The 16095-nt window shown below is 41.7% G+C and overlaps 1 protein-coding gene across 1 annotated transcript; it reads right to left on the reverse strand.

Moving 5' to 3' along the window:
* Positions 1 to 3491: 3491 nt before the first annotated feature.
* Positions 3492 to 10353, reverse strand: LOC104140496 (pancreatic alpha-amylase-like). The gene is made up of 10 exons (XM_068952228.1): positions 10144 to 10353; positions 8369 to 8515; positions 7820 to 8017; positions 6321 to 6551; positions 5433 to 5566; positions 5219 to 5341; positions 5024 to 5123; positions 4683 to 4804; positions 4448 to 4573; positions 3492 to 3786 (listed from the first exon to the last, which is right to left on the reverse strand). Exons 1-10 carry the CDS (start codon positions 10309 to 10311, stop codon positions 3597 to 3599), a joined length of 1539 nt encoding a protein of 512 aa, XP_068808329.1. The 5' UTR covers positions 10312 to 10353; the 3' UTR covers positions 3492 to 3596.
* Between the last annotated feature and the right edge of the window lie 5742 nt (positions 10354 to 16095).

Here is a 16095-nt window from a genome sequence, read left to right on the forward strand (position 1 = left end):
AAGCAGAAGTAGGTCCCATTTGCCCAAGCTTTTAAACGACAAACCTAAAAAAAGTAGGCCTGCTCCTGCACTTCCCCATGTGGTCCTAGCACAACACCCCTGCCCAATGAATATACCAGTGAGACCATGCTGCAGTGGCGGCACCTTCCCAATAGGGAGCTGCAGCATCAATACGCGCACAAGACCCAACGGCGTCAAACTGTTCTTTATCCCACAAGAACAATCTCAAGACAATCGTCTGCCTCACTGCTATTTAGCTGGGCTAAACAATAACAAACACCCTTGTGGTGTGTCACAAATGCCTTTGTGACGGCCAAATTGTGAAAATACTTCTACCATTCACAGATGAGCTACTAAAATAGAACGTGATAGACTTAGGGAGGTCGGTCTCCAAGGTGCTTAGTTAGAGAGAGTTAACGTGAACTATCATTTCTGACACAGAGAACATGGCTACATTTAAAGCTTTCTACTCACACCTACGCTAGACTAGGCACCTTATCAGCGTTTGTTGCAGCTCTGCCTCCGCTCCCCTCATGCTTGGCACCTTCTGCAGAGAGCCAGAGGGACGCTGCTCAGGCAGTGATCCATAGTTTGCATAGATCCAAAGGTGTAGCGCTTTGGCAAATTCCCACAGGCTCACCCGGGCAGCTTCCTTTGGGATGCTTTTCTTCTCTCTAGAAGTTGCCCAGCCCCGGCATGCTAGCCAACCTGGGGCCTGTCTTCCTGCAGCTCTGCTCATTCTCACAGTCCCTTCCCTCAAGACCACTTCCTTCTCACTACAGTACTCGAGTGGCTGCGTGTTTAAGGGCAAGCCTGGTGCCATTTCAGCCTTGAGCAGGCCACTGCAATATCTGAGCTTGTGAGCTGCCCTTTTATTTCTCAGGGCCCAAACTTCATCTGTCCTTAGGAGTGTAAAGTCCATAGCTTAATTTACTGACAAAACGTACTTTAAAAGTACCTCTCAGCGCCATCTATAATCTTCACAGTATTGGAGCTGATCAGCAACAAAAACGACCTCTGATAGTCAGATTTAACTTGTAAACACTGCCAACACTGCAAAAAATCTCAAAGCTACTGTGGTGGAAACCAGCGTGGTAAGAGATGGATCCTGATGCACACTCAGGTAAATGCTTAGTCATTTGCTAGGAAGAGCACTTTGGCAAGGGCTACCCCCAATGCTTTGGGCTTGGGTACATGGCGAGCAGAGTAGCACAACTGTTTTTCTCTTGAGCAAGCACCAGCACTGCACTGCTCAGATAGATCCAAGGAGACAAAAGAGCACAGGAGGCGTTCACGGAAGAATGAGGCAACTGCACAGGAAGGAGAGAAACTTAGTTAGCTTACCATGTGCTACTCTGTAAGGCAGGGGGCCAAAAATACCCCTAAAGCGAAAAGGGCAAGCAAAAGAATCCCTGGACTAGGGCCCTCAGGCGGTGATGTTGCTCTATAAAACTCACAGTGTCCACAAAGCAAGGGCACGCTACTCCTTTTGCAACAGATAATGCACTATGGCATAGTGGCCACAAAACTCGGAAATATTACACTTCAGCAAACGAATTGGACATCCTGCTTGGCCCTGGAAAATGCTGCACTTTAACAGGAGAAAATACCCCCACACACTGCAGATTTTCATTCGGTACTGGCCCAGGCATATAAAATCAAGGCCTTCCTGACACCTCTTTTGTATAAAATGGAGTCGTGAAAACCATGGTGAAATTTGTCTAATGATAATAATTCTGGGAGTGACTTGAAGACGAGGAAGACAGCTGACCCGTTCACGACCCATCTGAGAGACCTGCTGTTGTTCTGGATGACAACGCTGCTTCCTTACAGTTTGCCTACCTTGCGCCTCTCTGTAAAGCAGTGGGCCAGAATTGCCTCCGTAAAATAAAAAGGCCCCCTGCAAACCTGGGGCTCAGGCCTGGTCCTTTCAAAGCAGTCAACGTCTCGGTCCAAGCAGCTTTTTGCTTACCCCCAGCAAGACTGCCTCGTGATTTCTTCCTCCACATTGCAATCAATTCCAGCGTTAGAGGCAGAACTAAGGCTCAACCTACAATGGCTTCAGCAGGCAAAATACTCACTGCCTTCCAGCATCCGTGAAAAGCGGATGCCCAACTGTTTGCAGGCACAGACTCTTCCCTCTCCCTGTTCGGCACCTTCTTTCCTCCTGTTTATTCATGGACTCCTCAGGGCCATGTCTCTCAGGGCAATCACTTGCCACAGTAGCTGGAGGGGGTTGAGAAGAAAACAGCAATCATCTTTATGGCTAGACCAAGTGTTAGATGCCGGGTTACGTGGTCTCTGAGTAATAGCTAACAACAGCATCACCCGGTTTCCAAGGGCTGTAGTTCACTGTCAGCATGGCTCTGACAAACAGGGCTAGGCTGACCCAAAAAGAGCCGGCGGAGCCAGTCTGTTTCAGAGGTGCAGGAGGGCTCCCGCATCTGATCCCAGGGCGAAAAGGCAGCGTTGCAATGGCTGTTAACTGCTGCTGCTGCTGCAAACCAGCCTCTCCTCCTCACTCCTTCCACGTGGGGCTCCCCAGTCTTGGACACCTTTCCAGGGAGCAGATCCAAAGGCCGCATCAGGCCGGCAGGCCCTCTGCCCTCAGCAAGCTGGCTCTAGCCACCCCTACCAAGGGAAATGATAGGTCCAGCTGTGGGCCAGGGACACTGCCTTTCCCCGCCCCGTGCTCCCCCACCACGACTACATTGCCAAACGCCCTGAGCCCTTGAGCGCGTTCTGAGCCAATCCCTCCCCAACACACACACACACACACACACACACACACACTCTCCCTCCCTCCCTCCAGAAACGGGAAACAGCCTTCCAAAGTATACCTTGCTCTCAAAACCGCTAACGCTTGGGATGCCTTTCCCATTGGCCTTTGCAGGTTGGGTCACGTCAAGGGCTTGGTCCCAAATAGGCATTGCACTTTAAAGTAAGGGTGGCACGCTCACATTTATCTGCGGATTGTCTCGTGGCTGACAGTAAAATTGTGAGAGCTGCCCATTCTGCGCTCAGGCTCCATAATTAGGCGAGATATTACAGAACTATCAAATGTAACGCACCGTGGAGACGGTGCTGTGCTTATGCCACTCTCACAACGTCTAAGCGAAGCCCGGATAAACATCTCCCTTCGCATAGACTTTTGGAATAGCCACCGTGAAGGTCTCCTTGGAGCAGGCCACTGGGCTCTGCCGAGCCAGACGCTTGTTTGGTTTGTCACCAGAAAGGCATCACGATTTTGTGCGGATACACGCAGCTAGCAGCTGACCGGCCGCAACGTGGCTACTCCTCAGCACGTGATGAGCGTGCACGCATCAGCCTTGGAAATAAGCGCCTTCCCAAGCTTTTTTCCCGGTGTTCCTGCGATCAGGGAAGCACGCTGTCACATTGCCAGCACTTCCTTAAAACTTACCGTTGCCCTGCCACTAAGCATGACGCGAGAAAGTCACAATCCAATGCATTAAAAGAAGAAGCATTACCCATTAGTTTAAAGCCCATTTATTATTCGCTAGATGCAGAGAATCACTCATTCTTGATACAAGGCGGTTGCATAGTCAGAGACATTGCAGAAACACATTTCACTGGAGTTACAATTTAGCACCAACGTGAATTGCAATGAATGGGTCTTCAGCATTGTTACTGATCTGGAAGTTGGCCTTTCCATTACCAGAAACGTACACCTGTATTCCAGTACACCTGCTGCCCTCCTTCTGTCCAGAAATGACATCACAGTAGGTCCCAGCAGGCAGTCCCGTGTACAAATCCACATTCATGTGCCTATGTGAAAACGAGTGCATGCTCAGTTTTTCAAAACAGGTACTGCAAACCACCTCAAGGACTTCCGAGTCTGATGCTAGTCCCTCACTTTGAAGGGCAATTGAATGGGAGAGAGTTCTCGGGTTATTCCGGTTATCGCCTCCTACCCTCTCCTTTTGGCCCTCTAGACCAGGAACGCAGCGCAGGACTCTAACTCAGGCTGCACGGATACCACCAGTCATCAAAAAAAGGAGTATGGGACAAAATCAAACGGTTCACCGAGCTTCACAGCAGGACACACACTGTCAGCAGCGATTAGAACTGTGACTGTCCAACCCATTCAGACTGGATGGCATGAGAGAGGTGAGAGAGTTCCCTTTTCTCTCACAGCTGCCAAAACTGCAGCCGCTACTACTCCGACCTGTGGGCATTACTCGAGCCACGGCCATAGTTTCTCAGAGGGAGAGGGACGGAGAGAATATGACTGGCACCTCAAAAACACCAACGGGCCATTCCTACACCTCCAGATACTCACTTCAGATCCTTAAGCCTCAGATTCGGTATTACCACATCTCCTGCACCCGACTGCGTCCTACTGCCAAGACATTCCCCTTCCCAACACATCATCTTTCTGTCAGATGGCGCTTGAGGCACCGTGCTTCTCTTCAACCCCACAACTTACCAATCATCATTATTAAAGACGATGAATCCTTTACTACCACGTCCAAAAGCCACCTGATTGCTGTTGTTGTCCCACCAGTTGGAGAAAGGCTCACCATCCACCACGTTACGGAAGATAACCATGTTCCTGGAGGCGCAAAGAACGGCTGTTGCTCTAACTGCAAGAGCTCTAAAGCAGCGAGGAACATGATGCAAAACTAACGGCTTTTGCTGAATTTTTCCCCACGGCGCCCTACCTTATTTGACGCCAGCGATGTTCACAAACCCAGTCGTTGCCACAGGTGGAGTCCGCATTAATTGTAACGGATTTCGTTGAGCCATCTGAGTTACTTGGTGGTCCGTACCAGTCATTAACATCCTTTCATTAAAAAGAGAAGTTTTACTATTCCTGCTGAAAACGCAGAGATACCAACTGGAGAGGAAAGCTAAAGGTAACACTGCATTTCCAACAGGTAGATCAAGCCCACGACACAGAAATCACTTATGATTTACAAGCCTAACTGGACTTGACTGGTGCACTGGCTCTGTTCTGATCTTTTTGTGCACAGCGATTTGATCTTCACCTTTATCAACTTACCTTTCCATTTTCAAAATGTCTTGGCCACCTAAAGCTTGACATTACCCGCGTGAACCCATATGGATGAGCCAGCATGAAACCAACTGCCATTTTGTAAAGCCTGTAAGACCAAAATGTAATGTGTCGTGGAAAGGGGCATCAGACCAGGGAGAAAACCCACAAAAGCAGCATCACCCACGCAACGGCATCTCTTACCTGGCATCCCAGAAGGTTAGAATCGAAGCTCCACCAGCCCCGTGACCTCGCTGGTTATCGTGATTATCCACAAAGACCAGGGCTCTGTCAGAAGGCACAAAGCCCCAGCCTTCTCCCCAGTTCCTACCCAAAAAGACAAAGGCTTCAGGCCACCCTGTCAAGCCGCGTGTCCAGCTGCCTTATGCTGCAGAGGTCACAGGACGGTCACCCTTACTTTAAGTAGGCCATCTTTTCGCCATTCCACTTGCGGATCACCGTCCCCAGCTTTGCACCGTATTTGAATTCTGTCACTCGGCCATTTCCAAAGTACTGACTGCATGTGATCGGCTCTCCACCCAAGTCAATTACCTGGTACAGGAAAGAGAAAGTAGGGATCTATGCCAGCCTGATCACCAAAAAAAAAAAAAAAAAAGAATAAAAAAGAAGAAGAAGAAGAGTACAGTGTACAGCCGTGGACCTTAGTTCATGCCTCACATCAAGAGAAGTAAGTTTTTTAATCTGCTAAGCACATTTGCAGTCCATTACCTGGTACAGGAAAAAGAAAACTTTCCTTCCTGCTAACTTTCTGCTTTCTTTCCTGCTAGAGATGTAAAATGAATTTCCCTTGGACCTTATAGGTAACATGATTTAATAAAATATGTCTAGTGACTTTAACTTCTGCTGACTGAAACCAATAGTTACTAGTTTCTCAGTTGTTCCTAGAATTTGTTACTGAGATGTAAGACAAATTTGAAATTTCAAGAAACACTGGTTATGCCATCTTTTGGAATACAAAAACCACAGAGTGAATTCATCTCTTTCTGAAGTCAATCAAGTTTTTACAAAAACTTAAATGCAGTAAATTTCATCTCAACTGAAATTTCCGGGTTATCAGCTCAGAAGGTCCCAAACAATTGAGGCATTTTGCATGTCAATGTCCATTAGCAGGTAGATTAGAGATCTGAAAATGTGGTTATTAAATCTTAGAATCAGTTTCTATAGATCTTCAGTCTGATAGGTGCTCAGTCCCAGTTTAAGCAAAGCACAGCTACAAGAGCAGGACTAAGCCTACCGTGTATTTGCAAAAAGGTACCTGTCAAGTGAGTTTACGAAAATTCATTACCTCCTGGTATACGAAAGGTTTAGATCCTGGAGAAAACCAGTTAGTATTTAGGTTGTGCAGCTTGTCTAAAATTGCCTTCAGATCCTCAGGCCACATATGCTTAGCAGCATCAATCCGGAAGCCTGCTACACCAATATCAATGAGATAGTTCATGTACTCCATAATTTTTGAGCGCACATAGTCCTTCTCCAGAGCCAGATCAAGAAGGCTAACCAAGCGACAGTCACGGACCTATATAAAAATTTTGATATGAATTATTTTTCACCTAACAAATGAAAATAGCATTCCAATTTTTTTTTTAATTTTATTGTCTACAATACAATGCCAAAATAAAACTTCCACTAGTTGTTTTCTACCATGCATATTTTGTGCCTTGGACTGTTATTTACATCTGCATAGAAGGGGCATCTAGCAGTCTGCATTCACCCAGCCTGCACAGCTGTAAGTGCAGAAGAAATACAACAACAGAAACAAAACATTAAATCTACTATCAGCTTTTTAATGCAAGTATGAGGCACAAACAATGTATTATTTTTATTCCGGTGTACAAGGTACAGATTCATTACTCTCTTCATTTGCACCCATTTCTTCTTTAATGCAGGAAAGACTTCTAGTAGTGATATTTCAAAATTTTAAAAAGTCTTGAGTTATATAGCTTTACTAAACACTAAGCCCTTTTCCTTGACCCTTTTTATTTTTGTTTCCTGCAAACACAAAATGAGGGGCATATACTTTCATCAAAACAATATATTTTAGAAGAGTATTTCAGTACATTCTGTATATGTTTAATAACATTTAGGGTGGTTTTCCATGGCTATGCACATCCACCTGGAGAGAGAGACCTCAGCCTATATCGCAACATGTACCAAAGATCCCGCATTTCAGATGCTCCTCAAGAACTGCTCAAGATTCCTTGGACATTTAAAGTCCCCCTTCTTCTAGCTTCCAAAAAATCCTCTCTCCTAAACTTAGATTTAAAAATGATTAAATACATTTGAAGGGCACAAGACATGGTTCGAGAAAAGTAGTTATTTATTTTTCTAAAATAATTACTTGCTCTGTTGTAGTATTGCAATCCTGATCTTATAATCTGACCTACAGGAACAGATAGACTTCTTATCTGCAAACCAGCACGTCTTTCTTAAGAAGAGGAATCTAAAAATATAAGATTAGTATCATCCACATAATAAATAAGAGTCCAATAATAATAATCTTAACCTTCCTTTTAAACACAGAATAATCCCTAAATAGATTTTAAGAATTTTAAAATTGTCTTTATAAAGTACCGAAGTACATTGTCTATATGTAAAAAGGTAGAGCTATTCCTTTAAAAAAGCGGAACTTACATTAGTAACGCTATTCTGATAAACCTCTATTATTAATTAGGCTGGTTTTCCATGAAGCATTTCATCTTTTCTGTCTGACAGTGAAGAGGAGCAAAGAAATAACAGCCCAAGAACCAACAGATATGAAAAATATATTTATAGTTCTAGGTTTACCTGCGATACATCATGATAATTTTCAATGTCTCCACTTCTAGATTTACATTTACCGTCATTAAAGTCCCAGCCAGAGTATGGCACAGCTAGAAAATCTTCAGTCTTTGCATTGAAATAGCTTCCACAAGTAGCATGCTTGCCAGCACCAACATTAGCTCCACACATATGGTTGATTACTGCATCCACATAAATAGGTACCTAGAGAATAAATTCACATTTCAACTTGGGGATGCTACTTCCCACAGCACCACGGATTAAATAACATTGTCTTGTTCTTATCTCCTGTCTTATCCACCTACTTCTGCTCGCTTGCTTCCAAACATGCTCTGTATTTAAAATATTTCACTTTTATTAAAGTTGTCAGATAGTTTTCCTAAACCTACATAGCAGTGGTGATACAACGTGCGTGCCAACAGATAAGTAAATGAAACAAAGTAAATGAAGTAAATGAAACAAACAGCCGTGCTCCAAAGCTACCACGTTGTCCTTTCTAAATTTCCTGGCATCTATATTCTTGCACTATTAACACAAGATTTGCAAAGCACTTACTCCAACGTTGTTACATCTGGTCACCATGTCTCTAAATTCAGTTTCATTTCCAGATCGTGTGCAGAGCTTGTAGCTGACTGGCTGGTATCTTTCCCACCAAGGTCGCCAGGGATCAGTAATGATAATATTTTCATTTGGAGGAGAAATCTATGAATAAAATGGTGTCTCTTCGTAATAGGGTACTGATTATAGTTTACTTAATGTTTGCTCAGTATTGTTAGAGAAAGAACTTAAAAATAGAAAATCAGATCCCTTTAATCCAAGAAGCTCACAATACCTAGTCCACATGGATCCTCCGTATCCTCTACACCCATTGTAGTCAACTGGAAAAAAAAGACTTGGGTTCAGACCTTCAGCAGGTAGAAATATACCATAAAATGATGTTTATGGACATAGGTCCCTAATCCCCTTTGGGTACATAGGCCTCTTATCTCAAAAGAAGTGCCTGAAATCTGAATGGTTAGGTCAACAGAGATACTCCAAAATCAGAAATCAACTGTAAAACAAGAAACTGAGTAACATATTTAAAACAGATCCAACTTTCCTTTGTAATTTTTATAATGTTCTAGATAGAAGCATACACAGAATGAGACTTCTCACAGTTCCCAGATAAGCTTTTTCCTTTCATGGGCTCTTTCCAAGGATGCCTCTTGGGCAACAAGCTTTTGCTGCCATCTTCACGTCTCTGGGCATAACCATCTGGATCCTAACATATCTGTCACAAATCTCTGGGTTACAGCTTACTTTACATCAACAACTTTGTGACAAGCTGAGCAGCAGTTTGCACCTGTAAATACTTTCTTTCCGAGGGCCATGGATTTTCATATGGTTGTCACAGCCATGGATTAAAAAGGAATGCAGGAGTATAGCAGAGTTTGAAAAATCAGTTTAAAATCAATCACGCCTGTGACTCTGGAAAGAAGGTTGCAAAGAAAAGATGTATTTTTTAAAAAATCATAGGAAAGTTCTCAGGCCAACTTTTTAACTCGCAGGTTACAAGAGACAGGCTGCGGCACTCTTTCACCAAGTTTTCCAGAGCAAGCCAACAAACTGAAATGCTTTAATAGGTTACTACTCTCCAGTCATAACACTGCACCCACCTGGCACTACTAGTTCCACTGGAACAGATGCTTGCTCTGCAGCTGCCCCAGATTCTCACCAACTCACCTCCACCACTTGCTTTCAGTTAGTTTCTGCCTGCTCACTCACCCCACGTTCCTGCAAAGCAGAGCCTTTTAATGGCTTACTCTGACACTAGACTTTAGAGAGAAACCTGCCAGTCTAGGTGCACACAATTAGCAGCCTAAGGGGTTTTTTGTTTTGATTTTTTCATTGCTTTTTTTTTTTTAAACCTTCAGCACTCTAGTATTCTCTCTGGGAGCCCTTCTCTGTCATTTTATGTTTGTCTAGCTCTTAAAAGTTTCCCTTGATTTAAATATATCAAGCAGCTAAACATAGATACGTGAGACGGGGATAACGGATCCTTCCTTCACTCTTCAAAACAGTAAATAAAGATTTAGTTCGCAATCTGAAATTCTAATTCATCCAAATGAAATAGTACAGAGAGCAAAACATATGCCCTTTGGAGCGATGAAATAAATTCACTCTTACACAATGATTGCCTAGGAATGTATTTGTCAGTATTTACTACCCGATTACCAATTTCTATTTTTCTATTTTTTCTTTCCCAATACCCGTCCTTTGGTAAATTGAACATTTTGCTCTGAAAAACAAATTGAAGCAATTTTACTACCTACTGCTGGGAAACAACGTACCTGAACTCCTCCGAATCCATTCGGAGCTAAATAGCATTCGCACTCAAGAGCGATATCGGCCCAGCGCCATTCAAAGAGATGCACAATAGTCGTCCTCCTAGGTTGAGTATTGGGGTTGTACTGGGCCCAGCAAAACCCTACAATTAGCAGAAGAAAATAGATACCCATCGTGTCTTCTCTGATCAGTTGTGACCCTCTCACTGCCCGTTTATGTTCCTGCAAGAGGGTAAAGTACACATTACAAAATACACGTTTAAAAGCAACTACCTATCTCTGGCATCTTATTTATTTAACTTTATTTGATTGTTATTTTGTTTGAGAATTGGTTTATCTAAACCGTATCGACTTCCCATGCTAACAGTAACTTAGCTTTCCTGAAGTTAAAGTTCAGGCATAGTTTAGTACAGGTTGTCTCAAGTGTGTAACAATATTATTTTTACTATTATGATGCCCTCCAAAAATATCTGAATGGCAGAGAAGTAGTTACAGAGACTGATATTGGCATTTCCTTTTCCATTTTTATACATAATACTTTATACCTCTGTCTACCCACAAGAGAGGTCTTTTTTCCAGTTTGCGTTACTAAGACTTGTGCATGTTGAGACAAGGCCTTGGAGAAGTGGTGCGCATCTTACAGCAAGCTGCCAACAAAATCCAGATATTTTGGAAGTTTAACGTATGCAGATCTGTCATTTGTGATAACTGTCATTAAAACGCAAGCACTAATTATAGAGGAGCCTTCAACTACAGTAGAGTTACTATGCTGACTCAAAACCAAAAGCAGTAAATGTTTAATCTCTGCCCCTACTGCAACTTGTGAGGAGACGTTCTTCTCCCAGAGAACATAACACAGTGGAATGCAGGACACTGCAAGTGCTGTGAAGCTCCATAACCAAGTCTCCTTCTCAATGCCCAGGTGTGCAGAGCTCTGCAAACGTACCAAAGAAACTCTCCAGAAGAGCAAAACAAGCTACATTAGCTTCCGATGGGCTAGGTTAGCACCACTCTACTACCAAGTCATAGCGCATTGCCCTATGTATATACTAACACAGACAACAGGCCTATTAAAATCTCTCTTTTCTCTCATCTAGAGAGATACTGCTCGGAACACACTGGAAGTTAGTGATTGTCAAAGTTTACAATAGACATTTAGAATCTCATTTTGCAGTCTTGATGTTTAGAAGTTGATTTAGAGGGTCTAAGATAAAACTCCTACAAGATAAGAGACATGGCACAAACAAGAAGTTGAACTACTTTCCTTAAATAACACAGCACAAAATCTTGTGACTTTCTCCGAAGTATGTACTCTTTGTTAGAAGCTATTAAAGCACACAGAAACAAAAAAGGACAATGAAGGAATAAAGAGATTTTGAGTGTGGTATCATGGGAGACACCAAACACTGTAGTGAAGGGCTAAAGGCAAACATAGGGGCCCTCAGGTTTTCTGTGTGGAAAAAAAAAATGCATCCTCTCCCAATTTAATATACAAACATATTTGAGAACGTACTGCTGAAAACTCTGATCTGTTATGACACAGATATCCAAACACAAGTTTATATAATATGTTAAGTGAATTCTACAAAACAACCCTCTCTATTTTTATTTCCAGTAAAGAAAGTGCATCTCTCAATCTGTAAAGCTATACTCTTTGGAGTGAATTCAAGTGCAAACTATGCCAGTTTATATAGTGTAGTTCCCGCTTCCAGATTCTGTTGCTATCAGCTGTCAGTGTATTTCTCAGGGCAATCAGAGTTATTTAGAACGAATCATCTGACTAATTTAGCTTGTTTTGCTACTAGTGAACAAAGCAATTTTAGTGAAATTGGTAACTTGCAATTTTTTGGTAATGCATATAAGTATACATCTTGGGTTTTGTAATGTATACAGATAAGTATTCAAACATAAGCAGTTGTCATCTGTGTGCTTTCATTTTGGTGTTAGATTTGTTTCCTTATCCTGATTGGAAGAACGTATATTAACAGAGAATGAGCCAAGAGAGTTTGATCTTCTCTGACAAGAGAAGGCATTTATCAGCTTGGTAGCGCTAAGTCCTGTTCAAACTTTCTGAGATTTTGAGTCAAAATTCCCCACACAACTTTTTTTTAAGTCAGGGTGCCAGATAATCAAAGCATTGTCATTACTTTTTACACATAATACAAAAGTGACTGGTGTTACAGCTCTGGTCATTGAGGGTCAGCTGAGACCTTCACTTTTGCCTGTTGCTTGGGTAAATATCTGATCCACAATAGCTGAAGAATTTTACCTGTAAGGAAAAATTGTTTTTTGTTTGTCTTTTTTTTGTTTGTTTGTCTTTTTGCTTTCTCAAAGTGAATAATAAATGAGATGAGATGACAACTAAGCTATACAAAGCACTAGGAATAATATATTTTGACCAGACTGCCTCCAAGGCCTAGTGTTTGAAGAGAAGGCTCAATGTAGTTTTTTTGCTTTCTTTGAAATAAGGTTTATGGCTGTTCTGGCTTCAGTACAAGTAATGATAAGATGGATATGCTCAAATCCCCAATATAACCTGAAGACTCCAGCTTCAGAATGCTTTAAAACTGGAGGGGAAAAAAAATATCGTATGGCCATAGGAAAGCAGAGAGAGTTCAGCTGATTGCAATTCAAAGAACATGGGAGAGAATCGTTATTTCTGAAAAACTCCACTGCTGTCTTGAAGAACCTGAGAACTCAGGAGGCAGTCAGCTCATTTTCTGCTGGGTTGAAAGTCTGGGATATCAAACTCAGCTGCTATCCCCAAAATACCAAGGATCCTAGCAACAGTATTTAAATTTGCTCTTAAAAGAAGAAAAAGAAGAAGGAAGACACTGCGTATTACCTATTTAGTCATTGTCTCTCATGCATACTTGAAGTGATACCTATTTAGTAAAATAAAATCACATGACATCATTCAAAATAATAAACCTCTCTCTACAGGATCTTATATTTAATATAGAATTACTATCCAACAGCAGCAGTAACTCTTATGCACCTTAAAACAAGTGTACAAAAACATCACAAAAATTACAACATTTTATTTTAAAAGAATTACACATTTCTAGGAAAAATAATGTTCAAAGTCTGAACATCATCTCTTCAGTGTTTACAGAATACCCTGTTGATGGTGAGTATGGACTTCCAAGTTGTCTTTCTCTTGCCTTAAGTCAGAATAAGCTTCTGTTTTGCATGAAGTTCAGTCATTCTAGGTATTCAATATAATACTGTATTTCAATTGGATGAAAACTCATTATGAATTCAAATAAGTCTTGTAAAAACTACAAGGCAGGGAGAACTAACTTTATTATTTTGTTTAGATTACAAGCTATCAGAGTATTTTTTGGTATCTTTACCAATAACTTAAGAGATTTAGAGACTTCATCAGATACAAATTACAGATTTCACCTTTCATAAAATATGCCATTATAAAGGTTTATTTATGCTTGGGTTGCATGGTGCTGTTTTGGTTTGGGGAAGGGAGGGGGTAAACAAGGATTCAAAGCCCAGATCACTTTCAGATTTATTACAGTCTGTGAGCCAAATTAAGGAGTAAGCAGATAAACAACTAAACCCTGGTCCCAAGGTCAGACAGAAAGGCATAGTAATTGCCAAGACCTGGCCAGCATCCGTTCATTTGACCAAAGTCAGACTGCTATCCTAGTTTTACTTCAGCACACAAACTACACAAGGAATGCCTAAATGAGCTGAACGGCAACACCTGAGAGGTCTCATGCAGGCCTACTGAAGCTTCAGATGTTAAAAAGGCTGTAAAAAGAAAGTAGTTTAGCTTCCATGGGAACTTCCAGTCTTTCCCCACAGAACGTCTCTCAGCAGCTGCATGTTTTGTACAGACATAGCAATTCTGCTTCCTTTTTGACACCCTCTTTGGGAACACTGCACTGTCCCTTACTGACTTCCTCCAGGGCCTTTTCAGCACATACAGGAATTAAAAAGACATAAAGCATGTAGCATATCTTCATACATACGTTTTGGGGCTAATTTGCATCATTCTCCATAGATTCCAGCAGCATCTTTTCGGCAGCTTCCAGCTAGGGGGGGCCAGACGGCAGGCAGGGCCAGCGAGCCCCTGGGGGCAGCCACCGCGACAGCCTTGCCAGGGCGCCGGCAGTGCCGCCGCCTGCCTTCTCCCTGCTGCCCTCCAGTGCTCGAGCTTGCACCACAGCTGACAGAAAACCCGAAAAAGCAAGGCCCATCCCCTCAGCCCCATGCCAGGTTTGCTATTCAGCTATGCTACTTTAAGAGAAATTGTTATATGCCTAAATAAAAACTTTAAAAAAATTTACACATTATTATGTTAATACAAGAGAAAATTTCTTTCTGGAATATCTTTAGTCTTAGTATTTGAGAAAGGTTTTTTTTTTTTTTTAAAGTATTTTTGTCTTTGATTATAGCACCATCTGCTGCCATCCTATTCCAGTCTTACATAGTATTTTAATAGCTAGGCTCTATGCACATCATCCAATGCGGATATTAACAAATACTGCGTGCTTTGTGTATTATATAACTTTTTATGTGCAATAACCTACCTGAGTCACAATGCTTTGTGCAGTGGCTCCACCAAGATACAGACCAAAAACGTGGTAGCACAAGGCAGGGTTCCACCTCTTCAAAAGCAATGCAGGATTAACTAACATTTTCTACCTTACTGTTGCCACAGTGTCTGTGCTACACACAGTAACAAATGGAGTCTGTCATGTCACTGGAATAAGGTTTCTCTTCTCTGGAAATAATCAGCACTGCAGCTACAACAAATATTTGCCTGTACATAACATTTCATTCAAGAAGCGGTTTTCCTAGCCTGGAGAAGACTCAGGCAGCAGTCACAGGATTTGAGCTACCCATTTGCTGTTCTGTAGCAAGCACAGGAGCAGCAAACTACTTCAGTAAACACAAGTATTTGCAATCGCAAGTGTTTTCTTTTCAGTCTTGCATCAGCTAGGAAGATACATTTAAGAAATAAACCAAGACAGTTTAAAATTTGCTAGAAAACATTAAAGAAAAGTGATTCTCAGTTTGACATTAGGCCTTGTCTTAGCTGTTAACCTTCAAAGATGTGAAGGGTATGACACCTGCAAACTGTGTAATACTTGTTAAATATGTTAGTGAGTTTTCCAAGTTACTAGTCTCATAAGGATAATTTAACTAGTTTCTGAATAGATGCCACCTCCACTTTGCAAATAACATTATTTGTATCTTCTCAAAACCAAAATTTCTTTTCACTGTAATCAGGTGAAGTCCCTAAAATTCAAAGAGAAAGGTCTGAGTTAAAAACACCCATAACAATGGAACTGGAGAGGAGACCTTATAAATCAGGCTCCTGCGGAAGACACTGAAGCAATGTGCACACTACTTTTTTTTTTTTCCCCCCCTCTTCAAATCACACAATCCACTTTGCATCATTTTAAACTTAATTCCAAACAGACCTGTGACAAAAGTGTATTAGAACAACCTTCTGACTCTGGCTTTCAAAGAAAATTCTGATAAGATGCACAGGTTCATATACAGAAAATCTATTCTAGTTTCTGATGTCACAAGATCTTTGCTATATCAAAGAATCAATTCATACTACCAAACTGCAGTAAGATTTTTGATTCTTACATTACCTACATGAGCTAGTCCTACCTGGAAAAATATGTTATGAGGATATTCAAAAATTTTAAATATGAACATTTCTTGTTTAATTAAAGTTCGTGTGTCTACATGCCAGTAGTTTTTGAAGCAGATTGTGAAATAAGCCTGCGTTTGCTCCTTGTGTGTGATCTAGAAAGCAGCCCCATATGACTTGTTAAAAGAGTGGTAACTTTACCTGAAATAACAGGGAGAAAACTGAAACATGTTCTGAAGAAAAAGGAAAAAATAGCATAAACAAGTACATAAAAAAAAAGAAGATAGCTTAAGGGAGTGGAAGCTTGCACATGCCTTTTAAAAAAGAGG

The sequence above is a fragment of the Struthio camelus genome, chromosome 8 (assembly GCF_040807025.1).
Source record: "Struthio camelus isolate bStrCam1 chromosome 8, bStrCam1.hap1, whole genome shotgun sequence".
Taxonomy (NCBI): Eukaryota; Metazoa; Chordata; class Aves; order Struthioniformes; family Struthionidae; genus Struthio; species Struthio camelus.

Coding starts and splice junctions, on each gene's coding strand:
- LOC104140496 (XM_068952228.1), bottom strand. CDS start 10,311: ATGGGTATCTATTTTCTTCTGCTAATTGTAGGGTTTTGCTGGGCCCAG. Junction 8,516..10,143: donor ATGGATTCGGAGGAGTTCAG/GTACGTTGTTTC, acceptor TTTTATTCATAG/ATTTCTCCTCCAAATGAAAA. Junction 5,124..5,218: donor CTAACCTTCTGGGATGCCAG/GTAAGAGATGCC, acceptor TTGGTCTTACAG/GCTTTACAAAATGGCAGTTG.